The sequence below is a fragment of the Lithobates pipiens genome, unplaced genomic scaffold (assembly GCF_037356315.1).
Source record: "Lithobates pipiens isolate NorthernLeopardFrog02 unplaced genomic scaffold, aLitPip1_a1.2 Scaffold_16, whole genome shotgun sequence".
NCBI lineage: Eukaryota > Metazoa > Chordata > Amphibia > Anura > Ranidae > Lithobates > Lithobates pipiens.
Window position 1 is genome coordinate 656883703 of NW_027507748.1, and position 17939 is coordinate 656901641.

At 42.3% G+C, this 17939-nt stretch overlaps 1 protein-coding gene across 1 annotated transcript in view; it reads right to left on the reverse strand.

Moving 5' to 3' along the window:
* CNTN5 (contactin 5) overlaps positions 1-17939 on the reverse strand; it is a 780450-nt gene that overhangs the window by 621493 nt on the left and 141018 nt on the right. The window contains exon 4 of the mRNA XM_077484405.1: positions 10332-10427. Coding sequence (XP_077340531.1) covers positions 10332-10427 — 96 coding nt within the window. The remainder of the gene's footprint in view (positions 1-10331; positions 10428-17939) is intronic.

A 17939-nucleotide genomic window follows, 5' to 3' on the forward strand; every position in this document is an offset into this window, starting at 1 on the left:
CAAGTATTGTGTTGGTTTTATTTTTATTTGTTTGGTTAGGATTTGTTCACAGCATTTCAAGTCTATAGAAAAGACTGTCTGCAAAATGATTCTTTTCATTTCATTATATAGTAAGTATATGATTGGTGCAAAGAAGAATGACTATCAAAGGGAAATGCCCGTTTTATTATAAATCGCTAAATATATTTGATAAATGAGACATTTTGTAGTATAATGCTATTATTACTTTCCCGTTTCCATCTACAAGTATCCAATATTTTCTATAACTAATAAAAGATAAATGAATATGTTTGTGTTCACGGCAACGTATTAAACGCGTAGAGCAGATTTCCTTGGATGCACTTGTACTTCTGTAATTGTCTCAAGCCTCTACCAGAATTCAGGGCATACAATTATAGACAGCCTGTGATAGAGATACACCGCTCTAAGATAATCACCCCTCCTAGTATCAGCTGTCTCCACAATGGACTGGGTGGCGGCTCTGGTTGCAACAAGAACTTGAGAACAAAAATGCTGGATAGCCACACTCCAAATGTTCACCTTTTAATGTATAAAAACAGAATCCAAATACATCCACAGATAAATACAGACCAACATGCACAGCTAACGCGTTTTACATCAGTTATGGTGCTTACTCATAGCCAAAGTGCTTCACCAACATACAGGTATATATATACTATTCTATACTATATAACAATTAATTAAACATAGACACATGAAACATCGATTGTCCATAAGAATCACCTGTGGATATCAAAAACATGGATGGCCAACGTCCATTAACTATTTAACCAATAAGCAACTCTTCTCAACGGATTTCAACACATTCAGCTCATGTGTATAGCAGCTGGTCCGACAGACGCTCAAGGTCATTCACAAAAAAGACTCACAAACTGGCTCTCAATGGCTGAGGGCACTGACTGGAGTGTTCTGGCAGGGGGTTCCCCTTCCAGACACAATGGCACAGCAGGGGAGATCGCTATACTAACAACAGATTGTTAGTACAGCCGCTCAGACCCTGAGCTGTTTTTTTTCATTCAACCCAGCGGGTAGTAGTGTGTACGAGGCTTTAAAAAACAAAAAGTACATGTTGCATATCAGAGAAGGCTGCTGGGCCAGAACACTTCACTTATCCCACGTACACACGATCAAACTTTATGGCGGACTTGGTCCGGCGGACTCTGGACAATGTGCCCGTGTGTGGGCTCCGGCTGGCTTTTTTTTTCCCAAAAGTCCAGCGGACTTAGAAAGTAGTTTTGACTCAAAAACTGTCTGCCGGACTGCGAGTCCGGCGAACAATCCTGCCATGTGTGTGCTAGTCCGCCGTACTTTTGAAATGAACAGACTTTCCCCCGCTCACTCGTCCCCAACCCCTTTCCTGACCGTCCGGGTAGCGTGCTCGTATAAGGGTCTTATATGGACCTTGGGGGGACCCCCACGCCGTTTTTTCGGCGTAGGGCTTCCCCTTTAAGTCCATACCAGGTAACGGGGCCAGCGACGTGTCAATCTCGCCGCCGAAGGGGGGTGTGGACAAGTTCGTTCATTTCAAAAGTACGGCGGACTCCCGCCATAGTCCGGTGGACCTAGTCCGCCGGAAAAGTCCGGTCGTGTGTGGGCAGGTCCGCTCGTTCACAAAGTCCGGTGTCCGCCAGACTAAGTCCGCCGGATAGTCTGATCGTGTGTACGCGGCATAACTGTTTTTAAACCAGAGGTGACATAAGACAACAACCCCTTGTTTGTGCCGTGTATTTCAAAGATGTAAGCAATGTCACTCTTGGGGCAGGGGGACGTCACACACCACTAAAATTTCCTGGCTTTCTGAGTTTGTTCTAGAGACAGTTTGCCACATAAGGAAAGGTGATTATAAAGTACAGTATAGTTGTCCTAATTGAGGCCACCCAGTAATGCAATTAAGAGAAAGATGCCTCTGCAATGTGCAGTAATGCTGAAAGCTCCACTATAATTGCAAAGTGTTCTTGTTAACTTATTCACATTTTTCATATTTGTCCTACACACACTACAAAACAAAAAGCAATAATAAAATACATGCTTTTCCAGTAGCAGACAAAGATCATCACTTCATATTTTACAGTAGGTTCTGCTTGCTTGATATTCAGGTACAATATTGTTCTGCTGTTCTCCAGTTCCTTTATCTCAATTAACTCCTCAACCTTTCCATTTCTCACATCTTGGCATGAATCCTAGTCTTGAATATATTATATTCCATCAAAGCATAATATTTGAAGCCTGACTGCCCTGCATTGATAGTGCTATCTATGGCACTTATTCTCCAGCAGAAAAGATATGGCATGTTCTACTTTTCTGCCCATGTTATAGGGGGTCACACAACATTGAATGGGCATAGGTCAGTTTCAGTTGATTTCCCCGAAACAATCTTTTTTGCCACAGAGTAGTCGGCCTTAAAATACAACTCTGGGACGTTTTTAAATCCTCCCTTGCAGTGGGGCTTTCCCTGTACTGCAAGAGAAAATTGCTAATTTAGTCTGGGTAGAGTAAAAGCACTTTAAAATAAGCAACTTATCTGATCCTATGGTACCTGGCAAATGGATATCCCCCACACTCCAGTGGTGGACTTTCCCTCACCGTCATTATGTCCAATGCAAGGCAACAGTACTGTAGACCACTGGAGCATGGGGGAGAAGATGCTATGGGGACTGGTCTAGCAATGTGGAGGATTCGGTAAGTAGATATTCTTTTCTATGTCCCCTAGACTTAAACACTAAAACAACCCTTGCAGTGTGGACACTGCCCCAATGTAAGGGATAATTTTTAAGTTTCCCAGAGTTGGACTTCAACGAAAACATGTACCTGAAACCTATGAAGGCTAACATTGCTGACCTCCTACTGAAGATGCTAATTGCCTGGCTGTCTTTGGCCTAAAGTGTAACTAAAGTTTGAAAACAAAAATTACATACTGTATATGCTTCAAGTATTGAGTTATCATTTCTGAATTGTTTCATCCTGTTTCCTTAAAACATTCAGTCCCCATAAATACCTTAGAACTATTCCAGGGATTCCCATCTGCATCCATTTTCTTTCCTTCATATAGTTCATTCTGACCTTTCAGTATCTCCCTTTTGTAGTCACACATTCAGATGCACTGAGAGCAGAGAGTATATGTCAGCGTTTCTCAACCTTCTCAGCACAGAGGAAACCCTGAAATAACTTTCTGGTCTCAGGGAACCCCTGCTAAAAATGACTTTATCTACATCTAATGATACATTAGTGAGATGGTCAGTGGGAAAAAAATCTCCTTACGCTTGTGGTCATTGGGAAAAATTACCCCCTTACAGATAGCTAAAAGGATCAACAGTGTCAGTGGGAACTTATCTGAGAGGCAGAAATTGCTCAAGGAACCCCTAGCAACTGCTGGAGGGATCCTAGGGTTCCATAAAACCCTGACTTAGAAAACCCTAGTATAAATAATGAGTTGTGATGAGCTTCAGTAAAATAGCACATTGCTAGCACCCCTTAAGACAAGCATGTTCCTCCCTGCTGGCTACTAAATGATGTTGATTTTAGCTGTGCTGATCAGTTGCTTGATTACTGTTCCAGAAGCGGGTCTTACAATGTAAATAAGCCACTGATGGTTAGACTGCGTAGCTAAATTTTACACCATGCAATATCCAGCTGCCTCCTTGGAACATGCACTTCTAAAGGGTGTCCAGGGATGACTACTTGCACTTTTGCTACAGCAGGAAGTTACTTTATCACTTTCCCTGCTGGCTGTTAAAGAGGAAGTAAAGGCTATTAAAAAAAAAAAAAGGCAACCTGCAAGGCAAAGGCATAATGAGCTAGTATGCATGGTATACTAGCTCATTATGAATAACTTACCCGAGAACGAAGCCCCCGAAGCGGTCCTCCGTCTTCATCTTCGCCACTACCATGTATCCTGGAGTGACTTCCGGGTCTCGCTGCTCCGGCGCTGTGATTCGCCGGAGCCGCGATGACGTCACTCCCGCACATGCGCACGGGAGCCATCACGAGCGTCATATCGCAGTGATCTGCAGCCAGCTCAGTGCGCCTGCATGCCGCTGTCTATGGTGCGTGCGCCGTAGACAGCGGTGCCTGTCTATTTGTAAATATCTCCTAAACCGTATAGGTTTAGGAGATATTTCTTGGACCTACAGTTAAGCCTTAATCTAGGCTTACCTGTAGGTCAAAGTGGTATGTAAGGGTTTACAACCACTTTAAGAAGAGCCAAAAACAGCAGCTGTAGCTACAGGGATGGACTGAGGATATGCACACATTTTCAGAATAAAAAATGTAGTGATTAATGACTTATATGAAGAATGTGACTTCAGTATTTCCTTAACTACACTGAGGCTCAACTCTGGGACAAGCATGTAGCAGATGAAGTCAAAGTGAAGTCAAAACTTGATCTGCATCATTATTCCAGGTTAACAATTCAGAAAGCCTTAAAACAATTGGAACAGCATGACAGCCAGACACTTCTGATTTTCTGCAAATTAATTCTCCAAGATGCATTGCTAGTGTGTAATTCTGGATTAATCTAATCTTCATATCAAGTCATTAGCGTTGATTGCACTAAGACCAAGAATAGAATTTACAGAGAAACTTCCTAAAAGAGAAACATAATAACCAGTATCTGACCAGGTAGCTCAGTGTTAGGCCCGGTTCACGTGTTAGGCCCGGTTCACACTGGTGCGGCATATGCTCTGACTTTGGGAGCACATGTGGCATGATTGGTATAAATAAATGGTTTCCTATGAGAGCCGTCTTTACTGGTCTGACTTGTGTTGGTCCGACTTTTAAAAAAGTTCCTGCACTACTTTGGTCTGATGTGGGCACAATTTCAGCCCATTGATTTCAATGTAAATTGCATCCCAGTCAGATCATCATCTTAGCTGTATAAGAAATGGCACACATTGGAGTTAACACAAGAGCGGGAGCTAGTGTCGGGAGAAAACATCAGTGGGAAAAGAAAACATCAGGGAAAAGAACAGACAGAAGAACCAGATGAAGAAGACAGCAGAGAGAGAAGAATCACAGGAAGAATCAAAGGAAGAAGACATCAGTGGAAGGAGAGAACTGGAGGAAGAAGACATCCCCAGAGAAAGAAGACACGGTGGACATTCTTCATTTTTAATAAAGGACTTTGTCAAAAAACTGTGTACTGTTTTTATTTATTATTGACACTTTTTTGGGGTGAATGAATAGGGGTACAATGTAAAAGGGGGGAACAGAATCTAGGGGTCCCCTTGTTAAAGGGGCTTCCAGATTACGATAAGTCCCCTGCCTGCAGACTCCCACAACCACTGCCCAGGGTTGTTGGGAAGCAGCCGCTGTCCCCAATGTTGAGGGCATGTGGCCTGATGTGGCCCAGGGGGAGTGCTCACTCGCCACCCCTTTCCTGACCTGCTGGGCTGCATGCTCAGATAAGGGTCTAGCCATGGGGTTCCTTCCTCAAGATTCATACCAGACTCAAAGGGCCTGGTATGGTCAGATCCCATTCATTGAAGTCGGACATGAAGTTGTAGGGCAAAGTCAGATCGGAAGTCATCCAACTTCTATAGTAGTCTGCTGAAGGAATTCGAACTTTGTCCTAAATTTCGAAATACAGAACATTGATTGGCTGCTATGTTGTTGATCTGTGTAGCATAAATAAGACGTTCAGACCCTTCCTGATTAAGGCTTTAGATGGAAAAAAATTCCATCATAACTATGAAAGCTCAAAGGCTTACAGTGCAGGACAACTGCAAGTCAGGCACTGCAGGGATACAGTATATGGGATCTGAGAGCTGGGCGTTTGTTACCCCAACACTTTGTATTCCTGATATGTGCCTGCTGTACCATTTACTTGTATATGAAAGTATCTCTTTGTTCTCTTTGTATTGCTTTCTTTGTGTGAAATCCCAGGTGTTCCTTCTACAGTAGTTCCCTTGCTTTTCTATTAAAAACGGACCACAATAAGCAGGAGAACACAGCGTGGTCAGTTCCCTAGCTATACCGGAAACTCAATGTACACTCCTTCAATAAACAGACTTGTCCTGACATGCCCCCCGCGGCACAGCCATTCACTGGCAAGCTCAGTGTGCTGCTGCTACTCCTCCCCCAGCTCATTTAGAAAGAAAAAGAGAAAAATTGTATTTATAATGTTTTTTTCATATCTATACAAACATGTTTTGCCTTTCATTTCTATTTTAAACGGAATGTGTTGTTTTACAAGGTGATCGTTTACAATGACTTTAATGCCGTGTACACATGACCGAATTGTCTGACGGACTTAGTCCACCGGAACGCATTACGCCAGACAATTCGATCGTGTGTGGGCTCCAGCGGACTTTTTCATCGTAAAGTCCGGCAGACTTAGAAAGTAGTTTTGACTCAAAATTTGTCTGCTGGACTTGGCTTTCAGTGGACAATCCGTTCGTCAGTGTGCTAGTCCGGCGAACTAAGAATGACGCATGCTCAGAAGCAAGTATGAGAAGGAAGCTGTTGGCTACTGGCTATTGAACATCCTTTTTCTAGTCCCGTCGTACGTGCTGTACGTCGTCGCGTTAGAAATCGCCAGACTGTGGCCAAGTCCGTTCGTTAGAAAGTCCGGCGGATTGTTTGCCGGACTAAGTCCGCCGGACAATTCGATCGTGTGTACGCGGCATAAGGCTGCTATTTCTGTATCCTATATTATGATTGATATCTGTTAAAGCAGAACTAAACTCTCTTAATCAAGAATAAAAATTGTTTAATCCTTAGGGCCGGTTCACACAGCGAGGCGCGGCGAGGCGTCTCCGACTTGCCTCGCCGCGACCTGCGGGGATCTCAGCGGCGACTTGCAGAGGACTTCTGTATAGAAGTCAATGCAAGTCGCCCCCGAAGTCGCCCAGAAGTAGTACAGGAACCTTTTTTCTGAGTCGGAGCGACTCGAGTCGCTCCTCTCAGAACGGTTCCATAGTACTGAATGGGGGCGACTTGCGGGAGCGAGGCGAGGCGAGCCGTGTCGCCTCGCATCGCATCGCTGTGTGAACCGGCCCTTATGCTGCTCGCATTAGTAAATAGATAGGAAGAAACATAATATTTACTTGTTTTAACTTTTATTTTTTTTACATTTCTTCAGTTGTTTCCTGGTTTCTGGCCTAGGCCAAAAAGACACATACATCTCAGGAGTCTTCTGGGGCTTTTTTTGTCCATTATCTGGAGGAGGGGTTTTCTCAGCTAAGCGCACTCTCCTGCCTGAATGCCTGAATAAAGGGCAGACAGATTTCTGGAAGTAAATGCTACATAGATCTGCTCTACTTAGGGCGGCACAGTGGTGTAGTGGTTAGCACTCTCACCTAGCAGTAAGAAGGGTCGCTGGTTCAAATCCCGACCACGACACTACCTGCCTGGAGTTTGCATGTTCTCCCTGTGCCTGCGTGGGTTTCCTCCGGGTACTCTGGTTTCCTCCCACAATCCAAAGACATGCAGGTAGGTAAATTGGCTTCTGTTCAAAATTGGCCCTAGGATATGAATGGGGACCTTGGATTGTGTGCTCCTTGAGGGTAGGGACCAACATGAGTGTGCAATGTACAGGGATGGGGACAATTGTAGACACTCACTCAGGTTGAACTGGATGGACTGGTGTCTTTATTCAACCTAACTAACTATGAAACTATGAAACTACTCAGGATTGCAACTTCTAGAAATGCCAGAGGGATGTTTTTCAAAGTGATTTCTCACAAAATAAACCATGAAGATATATTAAATATGAATTAAATAGCAATTTCAGTTTGTTGTGCTTAGATACAGTTTAGTTCCAAGTTAGGTATATGTGTTATTCAGAGGTTTAAGTACATACAGGAAAACCTTGGATTGCGAGTAACTTGGTCTACAAATATTATACAAGTCGAGCTAATTTTTTTTATAAATTTTAACTTGATAAACAAGGAGGATTTGCAATACAAGTGACTTGGAATCTGACTTGTGAGACTAAGTCGAGTGTGAAACCCCATTTTAGTCAATGAGAGTTGTCTTAATTAGCACTACTGAAGTCACTCCAACTTCTATCCGACAAAGAGATTCCTATCCAGGTTTGTGAAAAAAAATGCATATGCTCAAAGAAGCTCAATAAAAATGTGCACAGGAGCACAAAAAAGCACAAGCTTTTTCAAGCTGAAATAAAAGCTCAAATGTCTGTAAAAGCAGCTTTTTTTTTGAGATGCAGTGTGCATGAGCCCTAAGTTGGATCCTCATCTTAATTGATGTGATTTGGATCCGACATTACAGGAAGATTACCCAGACATTCCTTGAAGTTGCCTCAAAGCCACATTGCTATAATCTTTTTATATGGACTATAGACTGAAGGACTTATGAATAAATGGTTGTGGAATGAAGCATCTGAGTTTTCATGTTTTCTCAAAGGGAAATTTGCTTTGGATTACAAGCACATTTTGGGAATGAATTACAGTATCTCACAAAAGTGAGTACACCTCTCACATTTTTGTAAATATTTTATATCTTTTCATGTGACAAGACTGAAGAAATTACACTTTGCCATGAGGCCAGCGCTACATAAAAATATCTAATATTGGGCTGTCTATAGAAATATCAGTCTATATCTCTCTATCTATCTACAGTATCTCGTGGTAGTGAGTGTACAGCTTGTATAACAGGGTAAATTTGCTGTCCCCTCAAAATAACTCAACACACAGACATTAATGTCTAAACCACTGGCAACAAAAGTGAGTACACCCCTAAGTGAAATGCCCAAATTGGGCCCAATTAGCCATTTTCCCTCCCTGGTGTCACGTGACTCATTAGTGTTATAAGGTCTCAGATGTGAATGGGGAGCAGGTGTGTTAAATTTGGTGTTGTCGCTCTCACTCTCTCATACTGGTCACTGGAAGTTCAACATGGCACCTCATGGCAAAGAACTCCCTGAGGATTGGAAAAAAATAATTGTTGCTCTACATAAAGATGGCCTAGGCTATAAGAAGATTGCCAAGACCCTAAAACTCAGCTGCAGCGCGGTGGCCAAGACCATACAGCGGTTTAACAGGACAGGTTCCACTCAGAACAGGCCTCGCCATGGTCGACCAAAGAAGCTGAGTGCATGTGCTTAGCGTTATATTCAAAGGTTGTCTTTGGGAACTAGACATATGAGTGCTGCCAGCATTGCTCAGCCCATACACCGCACACTGCATCAATTCGGTCTGCATGGCTGTCGCCCCAGAAGGAAGCCTCTTCTAAAGATGATGCACAATAAAGCCTGCAGTTTGCTGAAGACAAGCAGACTAAGGACATGGATTATTGGAACCATGTCCTGTGGTCTGATGAGACCAAGATAAACTTATTTGGTTCAGATGGTGTCAAGTGTGTGTGGTGGCAACCAGGTGAGGAGTACAAAGACAAGTGTGTCTTGCCTACAGTCAAGCATGGTGGTGGGCGTATCATGGTCTGGGGCTGCATGAGTGCTGCCAGCACTGGGGAGCTACAGTTCATTGAGGGGACCATGAATGTCAACATGTACTGTGACATACTGAAGCCGAGCATGATCCCCTCCCTTCAGAGACTGGGCCACAGAGCAGTATTCCAACAAGATAACAACCCCAAACACACCTCCAAGACAATCGCTGCCTTGCTAAAGAAGCTGAGGGTAAAAGTGATGGACTGGCCAAGCATGTCTCCAGACCTAAACTTTATTGAGCATCTGTGGGGCATCATCTAACGGGAAGGTGGAGGAGCGCAAGGTCTCTAACATCCACCAGCTCCGTGATGTCATCATGGAGAAATGGAAGAGGACTCCAGTGGCAACCTGTAAAGCTCTGGTGAACTCCATGTCCTGAGGGTTAAGGCAGTGCTGGAAAATAATGGTGGCCACACACAATATTGACACTTTGGGCCCAATTTGGACATTTTCACTTAGGGGTGTACTCACTTTTGTTGCCAGCGGTTTAGACATTAATGGCTGTGTGTTGAGTTATTTTGTGGGGACAGCAAATTTACACTGTTATAAAAGCTGTACACTCACTACTTTACATTGTAGCAAAGTGTCATTTCTTCAGTGCTGTCACATGAAAAGATAGAATAAAAGATTTACAAAATTGTGAGGGGTGTACTCACTTTTGTGAGATACTGTATCTATACACGCTTTTTTTCTTTAATACAGAAATGTGATTACAGTACTGTAGTCTTTCTTGAACCACAGAAACTTGTTCTCCAAATAACACATTAGCTTATTTTATTTTAGGGCTGCTCATGAAGCATAATTCAAATAGTCTCAGCATACAAATATACAATAGTCTATTGACATTAGAGACATCAGAATAATTATAAAACTCCCAAAAAATGAAATGCAATGTTGATATTACCTGGTGAATGATGTGGCGGTGAGCACATGAGAACCACTCCTTGTCCTTCTCTTACTGAGACTGCGCTTCTTACACGACCACTGAAATTCCCAAGATCTGTAAGCAGAACAGTATATCATATAATTCATATTTTATATAGAACAAAAGAAAAGACATACCGTACTTATGTCAATCTGCAAGTAGAACATACAACCATAGATTGCTCATTTACTTTGGAAGATTTGCCTATCTCTTAAAGCATATTTAAATCATAGCAATGAACTTATCTTACTTGGTCCTTTTTTCGGTTAAATAAATAATTGAATGTGCTTTGTTATATGTTTGATAAGTTAAAAAAGAATACCGACTGATCCTACGCAAAATCTGTGTGTTGACCAGTTCTCTTTGCCTGTGATGATTGTTATTAGTTACATTGTTCTTCATTAGCTCTGAGGACTCCAGAAAATGCCTCTCTATGTTGTAAGGGTGAGTTTATGTTGTCTTGTTTTATTTTTGATGCCCTAAAACCCTAAAAGAAAAGAGTGCATGAGTGTTGTCTTCCTAGGGCTAGGTTCAGGTTCTTTTTGTATGTGAATGTTGAATGGTCCCTGAACCTTTTCTAAAACTGCAACTGCAGGGAAACCACATAGTGCTATGCTTTTCCCAGTATGGAGAAATGAACTGCAGTGCAATCAGAAGCATTTCCAATGCATGAGGGTGCCATTAAGACATAATGGCACCCCCACGTGTCAGCTAACAGCAGTGCGTTTTTGCTGCAGTTTTGGGAAAACATGTCATTTACATGCAGTCCCGCACTCGCATAAATCTGAATCTAGCCGAGGACAGGTAATGTGTTACTGGCAGAATGACCAAGTTAGAAAAAAGGAAAACAAGCTTAAAAAAAAACTAAATTAATGAAGCTATCATATCTGATTGATAAGCTGCAATATATTACATTTATGTTTTGGGGATTAATACACTTTAATGATCACTGTGATCCCAAATAAGATTAAATTCTTGCAAATTTTTTTTCACTTGTCTATTTTGGAGAAATAATGTTCCGGCTATCAGGAAAAAAATCTGTTGTTGGGCAAAGGCAGTATGCTTCCAAGTGCTTTTTTCTTGCATCTGAGGTCAGTTTGAGACATTTCTGAAATCATTCACAATTTCTTAACAGGTAATTTTATCTACAGTTAACCTCCTTCTGTCCTGCATGTGACCTACTTCTAAGCTGCATCAACTGACTTCAAGATCAGTGTTTATTTTTGGGGGGGTGGCAAACAACCCCACCCCCCCAGTCAGTCAGTGGCACCTCTCCCCCACTGTCTGCCCTCACCCCATCTAGGCGAGTAGCGGGCAGTGGCTCAGTGTCCTCTCCTCCATCAGGGCAGCTTCCAGCATGCGGCTCCTCCCCTCCTCTTAGGCATCCAATAGGATCACCTGTCCTTTCAACCAGGGTGACGGGTTTCAAAACCCACTTCCTGATTGGCCGAGAGGAAGATCTGTGTTACAATAGCATATACTCATTAACTGCTGTAACACACCTGGTGGGCTCCGTTCGCTTTCTCTGCACCCGAGCCCACCCAATTTTGAAGTCTATTAGAGCCTCTGCCTCTAAAACCTCCACCATTGTAATTCATGGATCCGGCATCCTGCAAGGGGCCAGATGCATGGATTGGGGGGGCGGCAAAGGATAGGGCCCCCCCTATCCTTTACCCGGCCGTGCACCCTTAATGGACAGGTCGCCCCTGTTCAAGATGCTTTTGTCTTTGTGTTGTCTTGTATGGGAGAGGAGCAGTTCTAACAAACAAAAGCCCATTGGCACAGGCTCTTAAACTCATCAGTCTTCAATATAGTGCGATATCAATGATGAGGCCACAGAGTTTCTTGTCAAAGACTTCTGAGCCCATACTGTACATGCACCATGCACTTTCTGATGAACCCTATGGAAAGTTTGCCACCACTCTCCATGGGATTAAATGGAAGTGCATAGCATAAGTGCGGGTCTGGCTAAGAAGATTTTGGAAGAAAAAAAACTGTCCCACCTCACCAGCGATATCTTGCTGGATCATTAACAGGTGAGTATAGGTCTTTGGGCTAAGGAAGCTTCAATGCTGCAGAGGAAATAGACGCAAATTGGTTTACAGTAGACCAGTCCTGATGGTGGCAGAAATGCCTGATGGCCATCTGGTCATGGAAGGAAAGGAAACCCCAAGTATGAGGAAAACCTACCAACTCCTCCCTGTATTAAAGTGCATTCCTGCATTTTTTATACAGTGGTTTCAGATATATTTTCCTATCAGTTATCTGTGTCATTTAAAGTTATCATAAAAAAAAAAAAAGATAACACTCGTGTAATGAGATTAAACAGCATAATCTGCAGTACATGGTTTAGGAATTCTTATCAGAATCATGGAGCTCCAAGGCTATTATTTGATGATAAGGAAATGAATTAAGGTGCAGAGAAAAACAAAGCCTTAGATAATGTTAGGGGTGAGAACCTATAGGAACAAAATATGCGTGTTTTTTTTTGTAATTTTCTGATCATTCACGCAGATGTTTGATATCTTGTATTAAAAGACTTTATTGATGTCTGGTAAGATTGAATTAATCAAAAGGCAGCATAAAAGATTAGAAGCATTATATAAGTCAATACTTTTTTTTTAACAGAACAAAATGTACTAATATATATATATATATATATATATATATATATATATATATATATATATATATATATATATGTAGTATACCAGCATCAGTGCCATTTCTATTGTAAGGCTGACATATGTACCATGGTGCATTGATGTTCATTTTAAAAACAAAGTCCATCTTTCTTAACCTGTTTCATTTTACAACCATATTTAGGGCATTAAAACCCTTGGTTATAAGCCACTTTTTTTCACCTTTTGTCTAAATGTTTCTGGACCATGTCAATTTTGAGCCACTATGGATCATTTGGGGCTGTGTCAATATTATTCCCATTAAGGACTTCAGCTCCCCTATGTTCCTTTGTATACATAGAGCTGAGGGAGGTATTTAATACATTTACTTTCTCTATGTCCCCAGTAACCAACTCAAAATTATCTAGTAAAGAGCCTCCATACGCAGACCTGACCTTGTGTATGGGAACAATAAAATATATATATTTTTTCCTAATCCTGCACTCCTGCCCACAGTTAGACTGGTCCCCTCAGCTTCTGCACCCCCGTCCGCTAGCGGTCCTGCCCTAGATGTGAGGAAAGTGAAGGACAGTCAAGCACAGAATCGTGGGGGAGCGCTATCTGCAAGGGAAATGGAGGATCAGCTGTAAAACTGTTTTTCCTCTCCCTTGGAAAAAATAGTTGTTAATCCTTGCAGTGTGGGCACAGCCCCACTGTAAGGGATCATTTATTCATCACCGGAGTTGGCCTTTACATGCACTTTTTTATAAATCAATATAGGTGGAGTTATTTTTTGCAAAAGGTGGAATTAGCCTTTAAATTGCATCTCAGTTGGCAACCTGTTTAAAGTGAACAGGCTCCCTTAATGCAACATACAGACGTGCCTCACTTTTAAGTACACAATGGGACCAGATCATGTATGTAAAACAAAAATGTACTTGAAGTGAAGCACTTCTCATTGCATGCAAATACACTAGCTCTATGGGAAATCTTGGTCAGCTTGACAACAAACTACTCCAGGTTTTTAACATTTAACATTGGCATCTATGAGAAATCTCAGTCAGCTTGACATGGCACTGATCTCTAACCATAAGTGACAGGGACACCAAATTTGGGGATCTATGACATGGTAGATTTCATTGACAAGATGGTCGACCCCAAAATTGAATATGTTGTAGTCCTGGGTCCACTCCCAGTGCTCCCAAAATTTGGTGTCCCTGTCACTTATGGTTCGGGAGCAGTGCCATGTCAAGCTGACCAAGATTTCCCATAGACTCCAATGTTAAATGTTAAAAACCGGGAGCAGTGCCATGTCAAGCTGACCAAGATTTCTTATAGACGCCAATGTTAAACACCGGGAGCAGCTTTCAGCTAACCTTCAAACTGGAGCCTTTATTGTATCGTTTCCGGAACCCAGCATTCCCGCCTGGGATGGAAATCAAAGTTTTCAGCTTATGGCTCAACAAGGGGCTATTTAGGATAGGCCATTTCTTCCGACCTCTGGGCCAACTCCCTAAAGCGTATTGTATTAGCAAATCGGGCATGCCATCCTCTGAACTCTTTTGTCTTACCCAAATTTTCAACTTCCATCACAAGCTATAGAATTCCCAAAATAAGGATTCCAAAATCACAGCTTATGAACAATGGTGTTGTCAGACCACGGATCAGAGGGGGGAATCACAATAATCTATGGGGCACTGTCCTTGTCGCACTCTACAATGGAAACTTGAGACATGGAACAGAAACTTCTTTAAGCCCTACAAGGGGGTTCTCAACACTAATCTAGCTGTAGCAAATATAAATGTATTATCTAGATGATACTTGGTTCCACTAGCCTAGCTAAGCTCTACCCTATGTCTTCCCCAATATGCTTCAGGGGTTGCAATCTCAGGGGAGATATGATGCATGTTTGGTAGAAATGCCCTAAAATAAGGGGTTTTTGGAACAAAATTTTTGCCGTGATCTGAAAGGTCTCCAGTATTAAATATAAATCTCTGCATATTGTCCTTCTCAACTTCTCCATAGAGTCTGCCTCCAAGAGTAAGCAACACCTTATCTTCTTAATATTCTTTGGTTCCAAACTCACCTCAGCCAAATCTTGGAAAAAGCCAAGTGTCTCTGTTCTGCTAGCAAAAAGGAAAATCTCTTGGATCATGGCTCAAGAAAAGATAGCAAGTATACTCTTGGACTGCACCAAGAAATTTGATTTGATCTGGTAACTTTGGGCGACCTTCATAAATGTTCCTCTGCACACATACTCGCTGTACGCTATACCTCTCTTTTGAATGCACTCCTCTAGTCGTACTGTCTTCTCTAACCTTTTCCTGTCCCCTGACTCCTTTCTCTTCTGCCTCTCTTCTCCCCATCTTTGCCAGATTTTGGCCCTCACCCTCTCAGTTCTCGCTAATATTGGTGTAAGATTCATGATCAGAATACGATAATCTATCTCCAATGATAGCGCTTTAGAGTTGAGGATGCATTGCCCTCTATTGCTGTATATGTATTTTTTTTCCTTTTTCTTCTTGATCCATGACTACTGAACAAGAGTGAGTTTGGTCTCTGGTGGCTGAGACGCCTGGGTGGAGTTAGCCTGACCACAGTTATATTCCATTAGGGGTTGCATGCCTGGTTCCCCAGATCTCCCTATGCTTCCATTTTTACATTAAATGAATAAGTTCAACTCACATTCAATGCTTCGACTGATGCTTAGAATTTGTCATGCACAATTCGTTTCTTTGTACTGTGCACTTAGTTCAATAATGTTCTTCTTACACCTACTTCAATATTTGGCCATGTTGTCTGTGATTCAAACATTTATCTTTTACATGCTTTTGTACGCTATTTTGTAAAGTCAATAAAAATATTGAAATACGAAAAAAATTAAATAAAAGGGGAGCAGTGCCATGTCAAGCTGACCAAGATTTCCCATGGATGCCAATGTTAAAAACCGAGAGCAGTGCCATGTCAAGCTGACCAAGATTTCCCATAGATGCCAATGTGTTCTTACTTGCGAATGTACGTAAAGTGAGGGTACGTAAAGTGGGGTATGCCTGTACAATCTTATACACAATGTAAATGGACACTCACCATATAACACATTCACATTCACTGTAGGTGAATCAACCCCATGTCACTTTCAATACTTTAGAAATATACCCCTCAAGTAAAATGTACAGATAAAAAGGAGAAAGAAGATCCAGCACTCATAAAAATGGAAAAAGCGTAATGTGTCTGCCAGTGATTCTGGATATGTATACATAAAATGCACATTTTATACACAAATATATTTAGCCCGGAATACAAAGAATGTGTTTTCCTGTGAGAATACCATCAGCACTTTAAACATCAAAGCTGCATTGTAATTTCAGGTCTGTCTTTTCACACATAAATGACAAGGAAAATATAGTAGTTACGGGACTATAAATATAAATCTTACTCCCACGGGTTTATTTACAGCATATTCCTCCTCAAATTGCTTTAAAAGCAGTTTTTGTGGTAAAAAACTGATTCAGAGGAACCTTCTGTTTTAGGTTGAGGGAGAGGTGAAAAGCATTAATAAAACCAGCAGTGAGGAAGGATATTGATGTATTTAAAGGAACACTCCCCTTAGAATGGAAATATTTTTTTAAACTACTTCATGTCAGGTTGTATGCCCAGGCCTGAATTTACCATTACACACCTTGGGCCTGTCCCTATAGGCGGTGGAGGCAAAGACATGGCCGTTCACTGTACAATTATTAGACAACATTTTTCCCATCACCTTTAGGGCTCATAGGCGTTAAAAATATTGCGTATGGATGTGTACAGCATATAGTTTTGTACGCATCTATATGCAGTAATAGATTAGTCAATGGGCCCATTCACACAGTTGCACCTGGGGCAGTAAAGCCGTACTGCATTAAGGACAGGATTGCATCAAGGGCTATAGATGTTAATATTATTTATACTGTATGCATGTAAAGGTTTGTGTAGCATTTACATGCACACAAGCATACGGTGTTAATCAGTGGCGGCTGGTGCGCGATAATTCGGGGGGGTTGGCAAACCAATGCCACCCCCCTCAGCGTGGGGATGTATTTAACGCGGGGAATACCGCCCCCTCCCCTCCTCTTCTTGGATCCCACGCTGGCACGCCTGGCTCCTTCCACCTCCTGCTTGCTGTGGGGGCACCCACTTCCGAGCTGCAGCTCTGCATGTCCCATCACACATGTGACCGCAGCTTGTCCCCACCCCCTCCATCTCCTGTTTAGCTCACTGGCTGTGATTGACAGCAGCAAGTGTCAATGACTCCTGCAGCTGACAAAAGCCAAACAGCAGTGGAAGTCCCCAGAGAGGCAAGGCTCTCATGGACATCGCTGTACCAAGAGGGGGCTCAGGTAACAGAAAGTTTTTTACCTTCATGCATAGAATGCTTAAGGTACAAAAAAACCTTGTGCCTTTACAACCACTTTAAGTCAGGTTTAAATATTTAGGATGCGTCAACCAGGGGTTCCACATTTTATAGAATGTGGGAATATGAAGGTGAGCTTTGGAGTGTATATATTCCATCAGACAGTGGTTGTTCAGAATAGATATCACTTCTGTGACTGCGAGAGGATGAGGGGATCTCCCTTTTTCTAGCTATAGTCAGGTGGGAGGCTATCAAGACCTGGTATACAATAGTATAAGCAGAGCTTAGGTACTTGGAAGTTATAGCATACTTGGTCTGTAGTTGCCCTAAGGAAAGTAGTGGAGAGTTCTGGAATAGATCTTCAGTTTCTGTGAGGCCTGCTTCACACCACTCTGAAATGGAAATGTAGCAGCCATAACCCTCAATGGGGCGGCCTTGACTTTTGGGCTTACCGGTTACCTCCACTGGGCTTTTTCTTCCACGTCTAGGGGTTCCCAGGGTTAGTACCCAACAACTTTGGACGCTGACACCATAAAAGTCCTTTAGAAAGGTTTTTATTTGCAGGGGTAACATCCA